This window comes from Mytilus californianus, unplaced genomic scaffold (genome assembly GCF_021869535.1).
Source record: "Mytilus californianus isolate M0D057914Y unplaced genomic scaffold, xbMytCali1.0.p SCAF_6, whole genome shotgun sequence".
NCBI lineage: Eukaryota > Metazoa > Mollusca > Bivalvia > Mytilida > Mytilidae > Mytilus > Mytilus californianus.
In genome coordinates this window covers 87,181,447-87,201,853 of record NW_026262712.1, presented here as the reverse complement: position 1 = coordinate 87,201,853, position 20,407 = coordinate 87,181,447, and the positions used below count along the sequence as shown (strand labels likewise).

The window sequence follows — 20,407 nt, the reverse complement described above, 5'->3', positions numbered from 1 at the left end:
GATTCAAAAGTTGAGAGTGGAAACGATTTTTGACGAACGGACGGACATGCTGACTACTATAGGTTTTCTGACGATTAATCGGCAGCGCACTGATAAAGATAATTCATGTGCTTATTTTTAAATTCAAACATTTGAAAAACAAGAATGTTTATCGGGAAAATGATTTTAACTTAAAATATAAGGCTACTATTATATATACTATTTTGTGTAATAGAATATTCAGATCAATTGTTTGGGAAGAAATGAACATAAAATGTATGAAAATATGATAGAAATAACAAGTTTGAAAAGATTTTGTCAGATGAATGTTTGTATACTCATATTTGTACACAGGAATAATCATGAACCAATAATCAAAGTAGGAAGACAACTGGACAAAAAGAAAAGAAAATAACAGGAAACGTTAAACAATAACCAACAAAATAAATCCCCAAAAAACACGAACCCTATTAAAATTCATCTTGAAATCACACGAATTGGGACGGATAAGTAAAACAATTAACCATTTGTGCCACTCATTGTTTAAATTCGCGTAGAGGGTCATGTAATTGCTTATTAATACCACCACTAGTTATGATGCATGCAACATGGTAAAAAAAAATAATTTGAAAATAATACTATTTGTTATACATTTATCCACATGACACTACGATAAACAATATACTTGCTATACTTCTACGATTCACTACATATACAAGGGCATCACTTCATCGACATGTACGCGACACTATATACACATGTACAAGGGCTTCACTATATGGACATATACGCTTCACTACATCGACATGTACAAGGGCTTCACTGCATCGACATGTACGCTTCACTACATAGCCATGTACAATGGCATCACTTCATCGACATGTACGCTTCACTACATAGACATGTAAAAGGGCTTCACTACATGGACATGTACGCTTCAGAGCATAGACATGTATACTACAAGTGCATCACTTCATCGACATGTACAAGGGCTTTGCTGCATCGACATGTACAAAGGTTTTATTATATCGACATTTACGCTTCAAAACATCGACAGGTACAAAGGTTTCATTATATCGACATTTACGCTTCAAAACATCGACAGGTACAAAGGTTTCATTATATCGACATTTACGTTACAAAACATCGACAGGTACAAAGGTTTCATTATATCGACATTTACGCTTCAAAACATCGACATGTACAAAGGTTTCATTATATCGACATTTACGCTTCAAAACATCGACATGTACAAAGGTTTTATTATATCGACATTTACGCTTCAAAACATCGACAGGTACAAACTTGAAAGGTTTCATTATATCGACATTTACGTTTCAAAACATCGACAGGTACAAGGGGTCTCAAACAAATAGGATGCTTTGCTCTCTATAATCACGAGTAACTAGTGTCACGGGCATTACAACTTACTAACCCCAGATTAACAAAACATCCCTATGCCCCCTTCCACTTTGGATGGTCATGCAAGCTATATGTGGTTAAAAAAATAAATTGCCTCAAGATAAATAAAAAAAAACTATATTAATGAATGTCAATTAGGCAAAGAAACAACAAAAAACTACATAAAAACATTCTCTTTTTGCGGTTAATATATTTTACTTCAAAACTATATTTGAAAGCCCATGTTTGCAATAAATAGATGAAATGAAATAAAAGTTACACATGATGTACAGTCCGAGCCAATTTTTTTCCTGGTTTTTCATTCCGTGAATTTCATTTTTAAAAAATGGCATAAAAACTTACCGCCAAACATTGTTACTTGATTAACGGCACACAAGAAATGGAATCATTGACTGGCTGTTTGTGTGTAATTAAGATAATCAAATTACTTAAATATGCAAATTTTAAGTATTATATGTACAAATATGGGGTGCAATAAGGAACTTATTTGCAAAAGTGTGCACGACAATGTTGCATTATTGCGATAACAATTTAAACAATCGGATTAATATTTTTACCACTTATGATTGAAATTTGGGAAGCGATTATCTTTTGAAGGAAACTGCATCTGCAATAATCAAGATAACATAGTTATGTACCAGTAGTTCATTCGTTCGAAGTAAAGTAGGTTATGTATATACTTTAATTACACCGGTTTTGAAATGCGAGTACAAACCATTCCTTACAAACGATTAGAGTGAAAAAGTCAACTACATGTATTAAAAAATTTGACATCTTTCTCTCTAGTATCCTTATATGTATTACTCCAAACCTTGTAAGAAACGCTTAGCTCTTCCAATGATCTACAAACGCCAATATATCAAAAGAAAAGCTTACAGACAAATAAATAAATAATATAAAAATGTGAAGATGTGGTATGATTGCCAATGAGACAACTCTTCACAAGAGACCAAATGACACAGAAATTAACAACTATAGGTCACAATACGGCCTTCAACAACGAGCAAAACCCATACCAATAGTCAGCTATAAAAGGCTCCGAAATGACAAATCTACACAATTCAAATGAGAAAACTAACGGCCTAATTTATGTACAAAATAATAAACGCAAAACAAATATGATAAGCTTTTTTCTGTATAATTTTAACACAATAAATATTGCGAATCTCAACCTCCTGGTTTTCTTGAGGATACAAATTTAACTCTAAAAACGAAATACTCAAATGAATTACATATATCTTTGGATGATAATGGTTATAATACATAAACTACTGTATATGATGTTATTCACATGTATTCGATTTTGTTCGGTTATTTATTATTTGTATATAATGAAGAAGATTTTCTAAGTTCGAAAACCATGTGTCTGATCCTTTTGAAATATGTTTAAAAAATTGTTACATGAAGTTCGCGAGTAAAATAAAAATCATCCAATGTCGTTGACAATAAACTGAAATAAGTTATTTTTAAAATATCTAAACATCTATGACAGAATCAATTTCTTCCGTATAACACCAAACTGTGAAGTTTTGTCATTTTGTTGTTGCTTTTAAACTTTGCCCAACAAAATGACTTTCATTTTTGTTTTCAAATTTTACCTGATAAAAGTTTTTTTTTAACTCTTTATATTTTTTCTTATTTTTTCATTAAGTTGTTTAAGCTTTTGACAATATCATCTATCAAACAAAATGACCCAGAAATCAAGCTTAAAATTGTAAATTAAAGATTAGATTAAAGAACGTTAGTAACATTTATGTGGGAGAGGAGGTATGCGATAAAATCCCAAGTCCCCTCCCCTTTTCCCCCAGAAAAAAAACAATATCTATATAGACGTCTTAACTTGAAAATGTTCCTTTTGATGAAAGTCTTTTGATATAAAGAAACCATTCACATTGAATTAAGAAACTACAAACTCCATATATATATATATCTTAATATTAATAAGATAGCTGTTCAAGGCCTCTACATTTCCCATAAGTTCCCTTTTTCTGATTTCCTGGTAATCGAGCAGAAAGATATATTTTATTCAAACTGAAAAGGTGGTGACTACACACGAAGAGAATATCTGAGAGCTAATAATTATGTTATATGTCGTGAGCAATATGACGAGTGCCACATGTGGAGTAGGATCTGCCTACTCTCCGGAGCACCTGAGATCACTCCCGGTTTTTGATGGGGTTCGTGTTGCTCTGTATTTAGTTTTCGATGCTATGTTTTGCAGATTGTTATTATGCTTTTCGTCGTCTTCGTTTTCTGACATGGCGTTGTCAGTTATGAGTTTTCTGCCATGGCGTTGTCAGTTATGAGTTTTCTGCCATGTCGTTGTCAGTTATGAGTTTTCTGTCATGGCGTTGTCAGTTAGTTATGAGTTTTCTGACATGGCGTTGTCAGTTATGAGTTTTCTGCCATGGCGTTGTCAATTATGAGTTTTCTGACATGGCGTTGTCAGTTATGAGTTTTCTGCCATGGCGTTGTCAGTTATGAGTTTTCTGCCATGGCGTTGTCAGTTATGAGTTTTCTGTCATGGCGTTGTCAGTTATGAGTTTTCTGACATGGCGTTGTCAGTTATGAGTTTTCTGCCATGGCGTTGTCAGTTATACTGTGTTCACACTATAAAATCTGCACCGGGTCGAACCCGGGTTAATTAACCCGAATTAACTACCCCAGTTCACACTAGATAAAAAATTAACAAAAATAGAAATGTAAGCGCCAAAATTGTAACCCGCATCTATTCACTGTACATATTTTCATTTTCTTTTTCATTATAGATGCATTTTTTCGAATTTTGATTTTTTTTACCGTACTTCGTCACTTTATCCAAATTGCACACATTTCGCCCACAAAAAAGCGACGGAAATCTTATAGGTTTTATCATTTGTCATTATGCAGGTTTTTCAACATAGATAAATACACTTATATCCTTCTTGCTGCCGCTAATTTAATATGGGTTATATAATTCGTGAGTAAGTAAATACGGTAACTGGAAGTCTGTCAAAATATGACGTCATTCGATATATGAAGTCACGTAATAGTTACGTCACATGGAAGACTTATTTAAGCAAACGTCATATGTCACTATAGCAACAACCTCACATTAACTTCACTTTGCGTTCACATTTAGAAGTGAAGTAGTTAACCCGGGTTCGCCCCACATTAACTCCACCTCAAATGAGGGGTAATTTTAATCCGGGTTCGCCCCGGGTTAAGGCGTTCACACTTCCTAAATTTAACCTGGATTAACTAATTCGGGTCGAACCCGGTTTAAAAAGGCATAGTGTGAACGGGGTATTAGTTATGGGTTTTCTGCCATGGCGTTGTCAGTTATGGGTTTTCTGCCATGGCGTTGTCAGTTATGGTTTTTCTGCCATGGCGTTGTCAGTTATGGGTTTTCTGCCATGGCGTTGTCAGTTATGGATTTTCTGCCATGGCGTTGTCAGTTATGGGTTTTCTGTCATGGCGTTGTCAGTTATGGGTTTGAATATCCCTTTGATATCTACCGTCTCTTTTTTTTGCCATCAAATACAAATGAGCCGCCCTTCTACAAAAAACTAAGGTGTTATCCAAGCGACAGTAAAGTGACGACGGACGAACGGAAAAGTTATAATCATACCGTTGCTTCAAGTAAAATTATCCATAAGGTACTGTTAAGGCAGCAGTGGGTAAAAAAGGGTTTAAAAAGCACATGGAGAAAGATATACATTGGTTTACCTATTTCAAAATCAGTGTTCGGAAATATTTTATTTATTGAGGAAAAGGATGTTATTTTGATAAATAAACAATAAGTATATTTCAAAAAAGGAAAATTGGTTGTAAGTTAAATCGTTGTATACGTATATTGAATAAATAATTACAACGTATAAACAAAATTAATACGGAAGTGACCAATCATGTAGCTAATAACAAAAAAAAAAATCCAGTAAAACAATCCTACCTTCCATGTAGATATACTTTAGATTATATTTTCGATAACTAGGATAAGACTCCATGTTTGGTCCTTATAATGTTTTGTTGGGTTTGATACTGCAAAGTGTCCGGTCTCCTACGGGAATTTCTCTTTATACGGAAAAAAAAGTCATGTGGAGATTTTTGCCGATAAGAAAGTTCAAATTGGCTTTATTAATTGCAATTTTTATTTAAAAGAGTATTCTGTTACCATATTGTATCACAAAAGATAAGATTTTGATGCCCGGGATCATAGTAAATTTTTTAAACAATGTCTATCTCCATAGCATCTTCAACGTGTCTTAATTTATTCGATAAATGTAGGCAATTTTGTATATTTCAGAATTTTGAAAAATTCATACGTGGATAGTTGACAGTAATTTGAGAAAGAATTTCCTTGTATGGTATATCGTTGTGATGTTGTTTTATTGATAAAGTAAGCAATAGGCGCGTGTGTTTGTTTATCTTCAGATCAAACTAGGAAAAATGTTCACAAAATACGGTATTGCTATGTCAACTTAATACTCTAACTAATGTTGGTTTCATTTGCACTTTAAAAAATTTATTATTTTTGATATTGACATTTTTCATTTTTCAAAAATAATCATTCATCATTTGTTTATCTTTGCTAGGGGCATTTATAATTTGATTTGAAATTCTTAAAATCTCATTAAGTTTAATAATTTACATAACATTGTGTCTATAACTCCGGATCAGTATGTCTGATGCCTTAAGAATCGTCATGTATGTTAAACGAAGAAAGAAAATATTCCAATGAATACCATAAAAAAAATAGCCCAGTGGTTGTTTTTGCCGTAGAAATACAGGCATACTTTTGATTTGATTATATATTTTATCACACTGACTAAATTGTGTCATTTTTTTATATTTTCCTTTTTAAATTTTCAAACTTTTCGAGAGGAGTTTAAATTCACGGTAAAGTTGAAGACCAGAGGTCTTAAATGCTATTTAGCTTATTCCTTCTCCCTTTTGTAACGTTTACGCCAAGGAAAGCAATAGATGTATTAGACATCTCATTTCTGAATTTAAATAAAAGCGCGATGCGAAACAGCTGTTTAAAAAAATATATATATTTACAATTTTGTTTCGTCTGACATCTCTTAATGTATAGCATATTATATATTTTGTTTTTATGTTCAAATTGTGTATGCTTTTTTGTTTTCCTATTTCGAACACTAAAACAACGCATAGTCCTTATGATTGCTATAAGAATACACCAATCAAATGTTTAAATCATATAAAATATGATGGGCAACTTTACTTCATATATCTTAATGACTGTTCAGTAAAATAATCTCCCCACTGATGTGTAGAAGGTTTGCCGATACAGTTGTCAAAAAGGCAAAATCAATTTTATACAAAGTTAGCTTCTCTTTCTACATTTTTTTGTACCTCTAAATCCTTTTGAATCTAATATTGCTTACTTCTACGTTATTTGGTCTCTGATGAAAGTTGTTTCATTGGCAATCATACCATATCTTCTTATTTCTATATAAATCCTTAAGATCAAATTTTGACACAAAACCGTTTCTCCGAAATTTGACCCCTTATTTTTGCTACAGAAAATCTCAGAACATTATCAAATTAGGATGTGCTTTAATATAGCATGTTGAAAGCTACATATGTTTAAAAACAATCAATAATTGTAACAAAAATAAATTACATTGAAACTGAAAATGCAACACAAACCGATCTGTTAACTGACAAAAATCAGACCGAGGCTACTAAGTCATCTCATAGGAGGTAACCTACTATTGGTAGCGCATTAAACAACTGAACTCTATAAAATACCATGTTAATTGAAAGCATGTGGTTAAAGATTATCCTATTTTCGATTTTTTTTTAATTTTCAATCGTTCAATATCTGGCATAAATGCATAAATTATTTCCGCCAGTCTATTTATAGAATCATATGTCGCACCAAAGGGAAGCACCACAACTACATCTGTAGAAGCGTATCAGAAACAAGACTGAATTTTCCAATTGTTTAATATTATTGATTTCAAGGAATAAAAAAGGGATCTAGAAGCAGGCTACACAACGGTCATACACAACTGGATACGTCTTTACATATTAGTATCTAATATAAATAATTTAACATCAAAGTCTACGCTTGGGAAAATTGCATGCCCAATGCACAGGTTCGAGAAGATATTTTTTAAATATATGTATACTAGAACACACCCGCGAAATCGTGGGCTTTTAGAGCTCGGTTGAAAGTATGTAATCTGTTGTAGGATGAATTTTTGTAAAAGATTTTATGACTGGAGAATTTCAAAAACGGTATCAAATTAGAAAGGTCATAGGTACATGTAATTGGGGACATTACATTTTTTTGTTAGCCCTCCCCCTTTTTTCCAAAGTTCGTTATTTTTTGTTTGCTGTTAATTTTAATTATTTTCGCGTTTTTCTGTATATTAAAAATTTATGAACATACCTATACTATAAATAAAGTACTTGGAATTGATAGCAAATAGCAAATACACTTTATTTATAGTATATGTATTATCATAGTACATGTTGTATACATAAAACGCGAAAATAATTGTCCTGTTCCCAAGTACTTATGAAAATTATGTGTAATTTTAGAGTCCTAAACGGAAGTCTTGTCTATGAATTAAGAGTCCGTCCGATGACGGAAACAATATCCGGACGCCTTTATTATCGTTTCCTTCCAAAATAACCCAAACTGAATAATCATAAGCGAGGATGAAAAATGCGACTATGCATGATACCTATAGGACACAGAGGCATGATGATTTATTTATTGTGGAAGGAAGAGAAGCGACACACAAAATGAGGTCTTCTCATTTAATAGTATAGATACATTGTAATTCAGTATATATACATATATTCAAAAAATCTCGTACCTGTGGCCCAATGCATTTGCAAATAAACGCGAAGACTTTTTTAATTATAGAACAAATGTAGAGTTCGTATATATCATTTATCAACATTCATGAAGATTTTTTTTTAATGGATGTTAATTTAAAAATAAGAAGATGTGGTATGATTGCCAATGAGACAACTCTCCAATAGATACACATTTTTTTCTGCAAATATATAAAAGTCAAACGGACAATAATATATAATTTACTATTATACTTTCCATATTTCTGCGTTGCAAAGAACCGTTATCTTATTGCTGTCTACCCAAACCTTAGTTTAATACTTATCAAATATTTCTCTTTGACAATATGTATTCAATGAAATAAAAACACCATAAATATTATTCGTTTCAGATTTACATTTTTTCCCAGTTTTTATCTTATAATATTTTTATTGATTCTAACTGCAGCTGTTTCGAAAAGTACAACTCGTTCCAGGATAAATGTCAAACGAACAGACTCGACCCTGAACGTATAAAATCTGAAATTGATATTGGGAAATCAGTTTTACAAGTCTGTGTCTGCCATTAAAAAATCAGCTAATTATTTTAGTGCAAACGCTATGTGACATTCTATTTCAATAAATGACAATTGCTTTATAATTTTAAACAGCAGGTACGATGGAAAAGAAGAAAACATACCATACAGTATATCTATAAATACGTTGATACCCAGTACAAACTAAAAAAATAAACATGTTTAAAATGTTTCAGAGCAACTCAGTAGAAAGCTCTCCAATACAAAGCTTACACATTATACGTATAGTACATATGTTTTATTCTACTTTTATGTAAATGTATTTTGAGTAGGAAGTAACGAAACGAAAGAAAATTAATGAATAAAAGAAACGTCATAAGAAAAGAAAATCAAGCAAACAAAAAATGCAAAAAGACCCAGGCGATCAATATGAAGGGCATTGTGCCATGATTGTACTTTTCAAGAACGTCTTCAGTCCTATAATATAAACCTTCGTAGGTCCATATCGTCAGCTTTGCACGAATGTTTTCGGACTTTTTTTTTACTATCAATGCTGAACCAGGAACTAAAAGACTATTGAAAACTTTATCAAACGGCCATTCAAAGTTCACACAAAAAATTATTGGGAACTTGCTACGAGAAAATAGCGACTTCCGATAAGACTTTACGGTATAAGTTTTGCTTATTGTTGAATGCCGTACGGTGACCTATAGTTGCTTACTAAACGCTCCGTATTGGACTCTGATGGTTATTTGTCTCATCAGCAATCATACCACATCAGCATATATTTTTATAGTACAATATCTCCATTTGGTTGAGATTTAGTATGGATTGTTCATTGATTTCTATCATATTAATATCTTATGCTATTAATTTGAAGCAGCTGTTGACATTGTTTCAACGGTTAAATTTCTCGGTTTAACAAGTGCTTATTATATAATCTTAATGTTTAGAACTGGGAATAAAATAGCGTTTAAAATTCATAAAATAGGTTTAAGTTACTTTTAGTAACGTTTAGTCGGTAGTTAGTTTGCAAATACCATTATAGTATATTACCCCAAATTAAAAGGTAAACTTGGTATATATGTTAAATCGGCCAAGAGGATAAACACATATTCAACGTCCTGTGGTGTTTCGTATATTTCATAACGTTTAAACTGGACCTTGTCCATGCATAGGGCCACCCGCATGCACATGGCTGTGCGGGACGTATAAGTACACAGCCATGTCGGTTTCGAATGGGAATTTTAAATGCGATACCTCGATTTGGTTTTTGTTTGGGGTACATCTAGAATAACCTTAGCAACATCTCTTTGAGGGTTTGCATGTGACCTAGTGACCTAGTGCTAGGTAAGATTACCCCTGCCATTTCAAAATGTCCAGCTCTATGTCCAAGTCGACTCACTTTGCTTCATATACCTAATTAGTTTATTGTTAAAGTCGTTTTCGTCCTTTTAAAGCATTGATTATTTTCCACTGGACGTTAAGCAATCAACAATCGATCAATCTTTACTTTCATCAAGTTCAAATTATAACTGTTAGTAAATATGAATTAAAGAAGATGTGGTGTTTACGTCAAGGAGACCTTGTGGATTTTAATCGAAAAAACCGTGGTGAGTCGACGGATACCGACCGTCTTTGACAATACCAAAATTCCAATGTCACGAAGAAAAAAATACACACGGAAACATTGCTAAGAACATCATCGTAAATTACTATTGAGATATTTTTTAAGCTAGATAAGGCGTAGCACAAACTCTTGCCTCCTGGATTAAAGACGCTTTCGAAAGTTTGAAGTTGATGATGAAAATGGTTCATATTCAAATATTTGTTTGGGATGGACAGAAGTGTACTGGATTACGTATAAACCTTATAAGAAAGATCTTGCGACATTGTTTGGTAGTGTGTTGTATTCAAGTAATTACAAATATTTTCCTCATTAAAACTATACAATAAAGATGCTTCCTACAAGGGCTTTGATCTGTCAAATTTGACAAAGATTATAACACAATTATAGCCCACGCGCTTGAAACGTTTTCTACGTGCTTTGTTTAAGGGAAAGTATTTTCGTCACATTGCCATTTGTAATACAAAGAATAAAAGATAATTTTGTTGCTATCTAATCCAAAGAGTTCATAGACTTAAATATACAAAACCGTACGATGGATACGATTTACAGAATCCAAAATAAATCTTCCTACTTATATCTGCTTTTTATTTTTGTTGCCGGGTTGCTGTTCAATTGAGGTATATCCCGGCCGGGTTGCTGTTCAATTGAGGTATATCCCGCACCTTATTTTATTCATATTAAAATAATTACAATCGGTTCATGGTGCAGCTGTTTGTTTTCTTATTTGTTTTCTTATTATTTCCATACCTATAATTGCTTTTGAAGGTATGCATTTTCATCACTGAAAAGGTTTGTGTGCATTAAAGTGCGGACAAATAATATTGGAATTTATGTCAAACATTATATTACCAGCCTACTACTTCTGCCTGAAAAATTCCAGTAACATTTCATATTCCTCCTATAACATTTCATGACTCAAATGAAGCATTATAATTTAACTACTGAAATGAGGCATCAATATAGCTTTTTGTTGCTGAAATAGGGCATTTACATTATAATTATGTAACTGAAATGGGCCATGAGCGTGTTATAATTTTATTGATACAGAGGGATTATTTTCTTTTCAATGCTTAGAAGACGGATTATGTATTTGTATATCAAGCAGGCGAAAAATATACCTTTTTTTTTAATTTTGACATTGTATATTTAGTTGGTTTATTTCTATTTCATTTTTTGAGGTAATTTGAACATAATATAAGATATTATAGATATAAAAATGACCGAGTATTGGGGGAATTGAATGTCATATGATAATAAGATTAAAGGAGTTCGGAGTAAATGGTAAAACAAACAATTATAAAGTTTTTGTTTATGATGAACAAGCACCAGATTTCTTTATAATTACTAGTAACTCATTACGATCAAATTTCTAGATAGACGAAAACGTTAAGAAACAACGATAACCATCTACAAAGAGTGGCGAAATCATAAATATCAACTGTGACAAACTGACCCTCTGATATGGAGTATACGTCAATGAATAAATAAAGGCAACAGTAGTATACCGCTGTCCAAAAGTCATAAATCGATTGAGAGAAAACAAATCCGGGTTACAAACTAAAACCGAGGGAAACACATCAACTATAAGAGGAAAACAACGGAATAACAGAAACACTGAAGTGCAACAAAAACAAACGCCAACATACATAGAATGAGATAGCTACTCAATGACAAAAATAAACCAGTTCCAACTGATTTTTACAGTTTTTTCTTATGTTGTGCTGTTACATCACTGTCCTTGCATGGTTAAAGATTGGATTGAGGCTCACAAACAAGTTTAATCCTCCCACGTTGTGTGTGTGCAAGTAAGGAGTTTGTTATTCCGTTATTGTCGTTGGTTTGCTGTCTCTCACATTTTTGCTTTCGTTTATTGTTTTGTCATAAATCGAGCCGGTGGTTTTCTCGTTTGAATTGTTTCACATTTTTTCATGTCAGGACTTTTCTGATTGCTGACTTTACGGTATGGGTTTTGCTGGTTGTCGAAGGCCGTACGATAACCAATCATGCCACATCTCCTTATTTTCATATACAGTATATTCTATTATTTCATAAATCTTTGCGAATCTGTTCTATAATATAAAATTCAAAAGTCATTGAGCAACTGAAATATCTGAGGGTTACCCAATTATAGCAATTTTGAAATACTTTTTAATTCTAGTTTCGAATTCCATCTCTTCACTTCGGATTCATACGGAAAAAATTCAAAACAATGTCTTTCAAACCCCAAAACAAAGAAGGAAAACCATAAAATTGAAAGCAAGAGTACAACACACTGACGAGACAAGCAAACAAACACACACCAACAAATATAGAAATATCCGAACAGCTTAAGGTAAGGATAAGGTACTGAGCCATGCAAACTCACGTTTCTCGTATAACTAGGTGTTGGGACAATCTTTGGTGTATCTCTTGATAGCTGTAGGTCTCGTTATAAAACAGATACAACCGTTTTAGTAAGACATTTTTGTATTCATTTGTAGCAAATTAAGCTTACTGTTTCCTTAACTTTAAGTTCATTATTGCTAACATCAAAAGGAATGTTATTTATATAAAGCACGTCATCTTTAAAGCTGAATATAAAGATACAAAATGGACTCGCATTTAACATTTCTGTAATGATATCTTGGATTGATGATTCTTATGCGAGTAAAGACATATATCCACAAAGAGCTGTGCACAGTTGGAGCCGGCCGGAATGCCTAACATCTTTCGATTTCTGGGTGATAATCTTTTACCGAATTCAACGAATAATTAATTTATCGATAACAAATTTCAGCATTCTCATGGTATCCTCCTCTGAGTACCTTCTCCTTACACTTGCCGCCCTTAATTAGCATCAATAGCACCAATTATTAGATTTGTATAATTTCCCTGTTTACAGTATGTATATGCACTTGGATGTTTTTGAACCATATTATTTAGGTGTTTCCATATGAGAATAGCGCAATATACATGTAGTTAAATCCATTTCAATGTGTATTTTCTTTATTGAATTAATGAAATTATACCTTGTTACTTTTACATGCATATTTGACTAATACGAGATTTATTGTGTAACTATCAACCATGATTTAGTCATTATGGAGCTGTATATATGTCATAGATGACGAATCGGTGAAATGATGTGTTGGAGAGTGCATTGTGGTGAATGAAAAGATTATTATTTATTGAAGAAATTCAGATAGTAATAAACACAATCAAACAATGTATATATTTCTTAAACATATCCAGGTTTTAATGTTGAATACAAGTGTTCTTGTTCATATCTTGGTATTATACGTCAAACAGACCATTGTTTTGAGACAATGTGTTTTTGTTGTAGATGAACATGCAATGCAGATGTACAACACGTATATAATGCATTATATTTCTATATATGGTATTAACATTAAGATGCTGTTTAAAAATAGACACCAATCAGTGTTAGAGTTAACCATTGACAAAGTCCGGTGGTCAAGACAAATGATAAAGACACGAAACGTTTCATTCAAAATTTTAACTTTATAGTAAAATGAATGACCATCCTGGAGAAAAATTCTGCGGTTTTCAAACTATCGAGTTTTGAGACATTTCTTCGCCATTAAAACGTCTTTATTTCTAAATGAAACAATTGAGACCCATACTGAAACCCTGTTATTTATTTTTTTTCGTCCCCCCCCCCCCCTTTCCCGAGAATCTCATCTCAATATCCATTTGATGTATTCCAATAAAATTTCATAACTGTTTCTCAATGTAACTATTATTGAAGATCTCTCCCGGTCTTAAAAATAGACACCAATCAGTGTTAGAGTTAACCATTGACAAAGTCCAGTGGTCAAGACAAATGATAAAGACACGAAACGTTTCATTCAAAATTTTAACTTTATAGTAAAATGAATGACCATCCTGGAGAAAAATTCTGCGGTTTTCAAACTATCGAGTTTTGAGACATTTCTTCGCCATTAAAACGTCTTTATTTCTAAATGAAACAATTGAGACCCATACTGAAACCCGGTTATTTTTATTTCGTCCCCCCCCCCTTTCCCGAGAATCTCATCTCAATATCCATTTGATGTATTCCAATAAAATTTCATATCTGTTTCTCAATGTAACTATTATTGAAGATCTCTCCCGGTCCCCCCCCCCCCCCCCCCCCCCCCACACACACACACACGAAAAGCAAAGTTTGCTAATAAGAACTTTAAAATCTGAAAAGAGCCTTCCCTGGCATACAAAACCATGTAAACTGCCATAAATACCTTCATCTAGAGCCAAAACACAGTGCTGATATTTTACTTATAATTGTCACGCACAATCAAATACCAAAACATCAAAAAATCCCAAAGCTAATGGACAAGTATAAAATGAACAGTGTTAGTTTAAAAAGTATATTTATCCAAATGCAGCAATTCAGCCTAGTAAAGAATCATTCGAATGAAACGGAAAGTCGTCGTCAGTTTAAAAACAAAAACAAAATAAAGCAGAATATTCAATAATGTAAGTTTGAACACCTTTCGTTTTCAAAGTGGAAAAGATTATCAGTTAAGTTTTCGTATCAGATTTATTATTAGGCCTAATTTATGATATCAAGCCAAGAGCCGAAGGCTCGAGGATTGATAATACAATTGATAAAAAAATATCATGGTTTATTTTTTTTATCAATATACTTCCACGTAAGATGTGTATAAAACATTTTACATCACAAGGCAAAACAAAACATTCATGTCAAAGATAACCATAGTGCTTACTTTGCAAAGTTTTGAACATTCCTAGTATCCATAGACTAATATGTTAGTGCTTTGTTTTACTAAAGTACATATTAAACTTTTTGTCCTTAACATGGCGTGACGGTTACTAAAGTACATATTAAACTTGTTGTCCTTAACATGGCGTGACGGTTTATGAACATAGACATAGACAGACAGCAACATATTGCAAGTACTTTCGCTACTGGTGACATTAAAAGATTATTTGTTTATGAATTATTAAACGTACAAAACAACAATTAACTCATAATTGTAATTGTTGGTATTCTGATAAAGATATTGATCCCTAAAAGTAAAAAAGGAAATGTATTTAAACATTGTAGACAGAACCTTATTTTTGAAATAGTTTAGAACTTTGTTGCACTTTCATACACATATATATAATGCATACAGAAGTATTAAAACTTTGAAAACAAAATGCATATATATTATTATTAATTTATGATATTTTTCATGATATAGCTCCCTGTTTTAAACTATTTGTCTTTCATTTTAGTGTCTGGCTTTTCATTGAAATCGTAACGTTGACGTATATTTTCCGAACTTTGCCGAGTGGCAACGATTTACCATGCGATAAAGTTACGACCAGACATGCGTTAGTTTATTTAACCATATTTTACTTGCTAAATCTAAGCAAAATGGATGAGACACAAGTAAATGATACTTATGAAGTCTTCTCCATAATACAATATGATTATAAAAATAATAATATTATTATGAGCATGCATGTAAAGCGAACAAATTTATTGGATATTATACGAACTATAAATAAAATGAAGAAGAGAAAGAGGCAAAAATTGAGATATTCTCTGGCGATAACTTGGGTTTTGATGAAGATGCCGACGATGATGATAGTCTGTGCCAGTATCAATAACACTTTATTAAGGTACAAGAAATCTGATTGACCTTTTAATAAAATCATGAACACGTTTGAAAATTAAGAGATTTTGTTCATTCGAAAGGTCAAAGTCACTGCAAGTTAACAGTTAAGTAAATAAAACAGTCAATTAAGATCGTTGCGTAAGGTTTCTCTACATGTAATGTACTTCAGGCAAACGAAAAAGAAATGATGAACATCCTCAATATCTGACCCACACTGACAGGAAGGATCCAATATAAAAAAAACCTTGCAATTGAGTTAAAATAATATTTGGTTTCCTGGGACTGTACAGAAATTACGTTGCAATTTTATTCTGAAGACAATCTTTTTCAATTCTTTCTTAAATTTAGATATAGAGTTGATGTTGCGAATATTTAGATCAAGCTTATTCCAATCTCGTATTGTGGATGGAATAAAAGATTCAGTAGTAAGGGAAAGTCTCCAAAATGAACAATGATATCTTGACCGTTTTGCAACGGATAGTTGATTGTACTTTGTACACATGGAGGGACACGATTACATAGGCACAGTACTCGGGTGCATGTTTTTGATTCATACTACAAAAGTTCTGTCATTTTCCTCTTCTTGTCTTTTATATAAAGATTCTGAACCAACCTCAGAGTACAGAGTTTCAGTTTTAGTAAAAATTGGCAGACCTGTTACAATTCTTGTAGATTCCAATTGCAAGTTTTCCAATTTATTTGAATAACATATCCAACACTTCCGTGCCATGATATTCATAAATGGATCTAAAAAAAACCAAGGTAGAGTTTTTCTTAATTATTTTGAGACAGTCGGTATTATAATGTACAAAGAATATTAAGGTATTGTTTTTTTAATTATACCCTCAATATGATTCTATTCTCAGTGTCTATATATAGAATAATCAAATCTACAACAAACAGGGAATGCCCATTGGCTGGCAGGTCTCAAAACTGCTTACAAGGTACAATTAAATATAATAAAGTTCCAGACCAAAAATAAAAAAACACAGAAGCACAGTAATATACAACGAAATATTATGACAGACGAACGAACGGACAAATTGAAAGCAGTATACCACCAATTGAGTGGGGATATAACACAATGCGTAGAATTGGAGTAAATTTATTGAGAGCCACCTCAGTGGATTCGTGACAAATTCAAGTGTCAATCTTAAGTACTGGAGAAATAAAGACTTTATAACCTGCTTCTTCGATAAGAGCGCATTTTATCATTATAAATTGAATAATGAATACATTTAAATTTTTTTATGACTTGACTTTGAAGCAAATAAAACGCAGCAAATCTCATTAATTTAATAGTAATTAATATTTAATTAGTTCATTAACGTAATGGGCATTATTAATTTTTTATCTATTTTTGTCACACTGTTATAGAGCACTTATCATTATATTGTTATATATGTATCATTAACAGCATCAGTGTCTACTGACAAAGGCCTAGAGTGAACTATAAACAGAAGTCTGCAGCAAACAATGTGTTTTTTTCAGGGGTATACAGTAAAATAAACAGGAGTCGGTAGTGCATCAAATAGGGGTCTTTTGCGAGCTTAACCGAGGCCTGCCGTGAACATAGTGTCGTTAACTTGAGTTTGCAGTGAATTTCAGGGGTCTGGAGTCTGAAGTAAAACCATTGTCTTTTTACATAGGCGTACAATGTACTGCAAACTACAACGCAACATTATGAAATGTAAACGGGTATCAAGAAGTCAAAATACGATCTTTATGAATAAAATGGTGTCTATGCAATATGTCAGGTTTCCTGAGTTTAGAAAAAAAAGTTATTAAACAGAGGCTATCAAATATCATGTCTTCAACTACTACAAGTTACACAAAAACATGATGTTTCATACATTCTATCTGAGTAACAAGAAGGGTGCCATTGTAGTGAAGCAACAACTGCTTACCCTTCCGGAGCATATGAGTTCATTCTCGATATTTAGGGGATTGGTGTTTTTCTCGTGTTTTGGTGAACTTTTTTTTTGTCTTTTTGTCGCTTCACTTTTGTGTTGGTTTTGTTTGTTTATTTTTTTCCTCGACTAATGGATTTAGGGGTTAGCTGAAGCCCGCCTCCAGGTGTGGGATTTTCTCGCTTTTGTCCAGTTGTTTTCTCATTGACACATTCCCGTTTCTATTCTCGATTCTATTCGATTGCCCATTTAATATCTTTTCCAGCTTTTCTGTGAAAATTTTATATCATGATTATATCATGATTTCACAAACTAGAATGTGTATCAATGTGCAAATAACAGAAAATGTCTCGTTTCATAAGCGTTAAAACATACTTTTTTTTTATTTCTTAAATACGCAAAGCAGTTTCCTGTCGTGAGAAGGAGAAATATATTGATAGAAATCGTAATTGTCTTCCTCCTAGGCAACAGGAAAATCGTGTAACTTATTAAAAACACCTTATCAATACTTAATCAAAATTGTAAAGTAAAGCAAAGCAAAACTAGAATAAAGAGAAATACTGCTAAAGTTGACACACAGCACACAGCAAAACAAAACATGCATGTCAAAAGTAATCATAGTTCTTACTTTGTATAGTTTTCAAATCAGTACATATCCGCATAGTAATATGGTATTATTGACTAAAGTATATGTTGGGCTTAAAATTCGTTAACATGGCGTGACAGTGGATGAACATAGACCTAGACAGACAGCAACATATTGCAAGTACTTTTGCAACAGGGGGTATAACAAGATCATTTGTCTGTAAATTATTAAACGTAGAAAGATGACTTCATAGTATTGTTTATTCTGCTGTAGGACATGATGGTTTTATTTTAAATCTCTTAAAGTCTTAAATATGGAACTGTATACTTTTTGTTGAAGAGCTCGACGCCGAGAGTGGCTTTAAAAAAAGTAACAGTACAAACTCAAATAGAAAAAGAGAGATAATTAAGGACAAAGTAAGGAAAAATGAAAAAAAAACCAAACATTTCTTTAGCAAAATACACCACTTTATGCAATAAATATTCTGACTAGTTATATATATACAATGAGGGATGCTGACGATACTCATACTTGTATCATGTTGAGTTCTAATTGATATGCCGCTGTGACAAAGTTTCCTATATTGGGTTAAATAAAGTCAAACTTACCTGTCATGAATGCATTTCACCTGATATTTGAATTCCTGAAAGAAATCATATACATCTATACTTTGTTTTCTTATTCATTGAAATTGCATTAACTAAATATGTCAAAGTTTATTTTTACAATTTAATCACGTGATCTACATTTACCGTAAAAGATCAATGAAAGAGATTTTCTTCCGGGTTTAATGTTATTGGTTTTATGACGGCCAATCAGTTTCCATGCCTACAAACATATCTGTAAGACTGTGCAGTAAATAATAGTAAAATTACAGAAATATCATCATTTTGAGGCTTGCTGAAATTAAATACATAATATATTTCGAATATGATCCATGCTGACCGCATTATAATAAAACGGTCAAAGGATTGCCATACTGGTAGATTTATTGATCATGCTCGCTGTGTTCAATGGGCTTCAATGTAGATAATTTCATATAAAAAGAAAATATTATGAAAACGAAATTTTCATTTTTTATTGAATATTTCTGACGAACTGATTTATTAATTTTGTTCAATAAAACAGCTCTCTCACTCTCTCTGATGATATAAAAATCACACAATATGTTTCCATATGAAACACTGATATAAAGTTTTAAAAAACTTGGAAACCGGACTTAAAAAAGTTTTCACTAAAATTTTAGAAAGTGACTTCTAAATTATGTAATTAACGTACTGAATGCCCCAACGCATAACGTAGAGGTCATACTAGTGATAGTCTTCAACAAGGATATACACTATATTTGGAATATCGGAATCGTCCAATCAAAAACTAGAATCGACTTTATAACAGTCTAAAGAACTCTGTTTGTTTCATAGACCAGGAAAAGACTTCAAGTACCCACTATAAGGTCTGACCTGTTGATGAATAATGGCTTTAATTTCTACACTTCCAATCTAAGGGGCTCCTACTTCAGTAAAACATAACTCATTACCAACGCATCATGTAACATTATCATATGTAAATGGAAAATCCTACAAAAAACATTAAGTATAGCGTTTTCTAAATTAACAAAATAAACATGCATTTCAGCCGGATATTCACATTTTATGACTATACTTATTAAATTAATTTCATTTCACAAACATGTTGTACCTAAGCATCATCATAAAAACATGTGTTTTATCGAATATAGTTATTACTATATTTGGTGATAAATATGAGACTAAGCCATTCATTTAAAACTTAAAGATCGTTTCCCTCAAAATATAGTGTTCAACGTCTGTTTCAGCTTTTGGGATCCCAAAAATGTGGTTTTAGCATCACAGACGAGGCATTGTTTGTTGAAATACCAACCTGGAGTATCAAAATAGGCACCGTAT

At 32.4% G+C, this 20,407-nt stretch overlaps 1 protein-coding gene across 2 annotated transcripts in view; it reads right to left on the bottom strand.

Annotated features, from left to right (window-relative positions):
- The window catches only part of LOC127705944 (ETS-related transcription factor Elf-3-like), a 50,432-nt gene extending 31,222 nt beyond the window's left edge, over positions 1 to 19,210 (bottom strand). The window contains exon 1 of one of the 2 annotated variants that reach the window (XM_052210321.1): positions 19,091 to 19,210. In XM_052210321.1, coding sequence (XP_052066281.1) covers positions 19,091 to 19,097 — 7 coding nt within the window. In that variant the 5' untranslated portion in view covers positions 19,098 to 19,210. Of the gene's footprint in view, positions 1 to 1,743; positions 1,786 to 19,090 lie in introns of those variants that run through there. The other variant, XM_052210320.1, reaches the window with a different exon arrangement.
- Between the last annotated feature and the right edge of the window lie 1,197 nt (positions 19,211 to 20,407).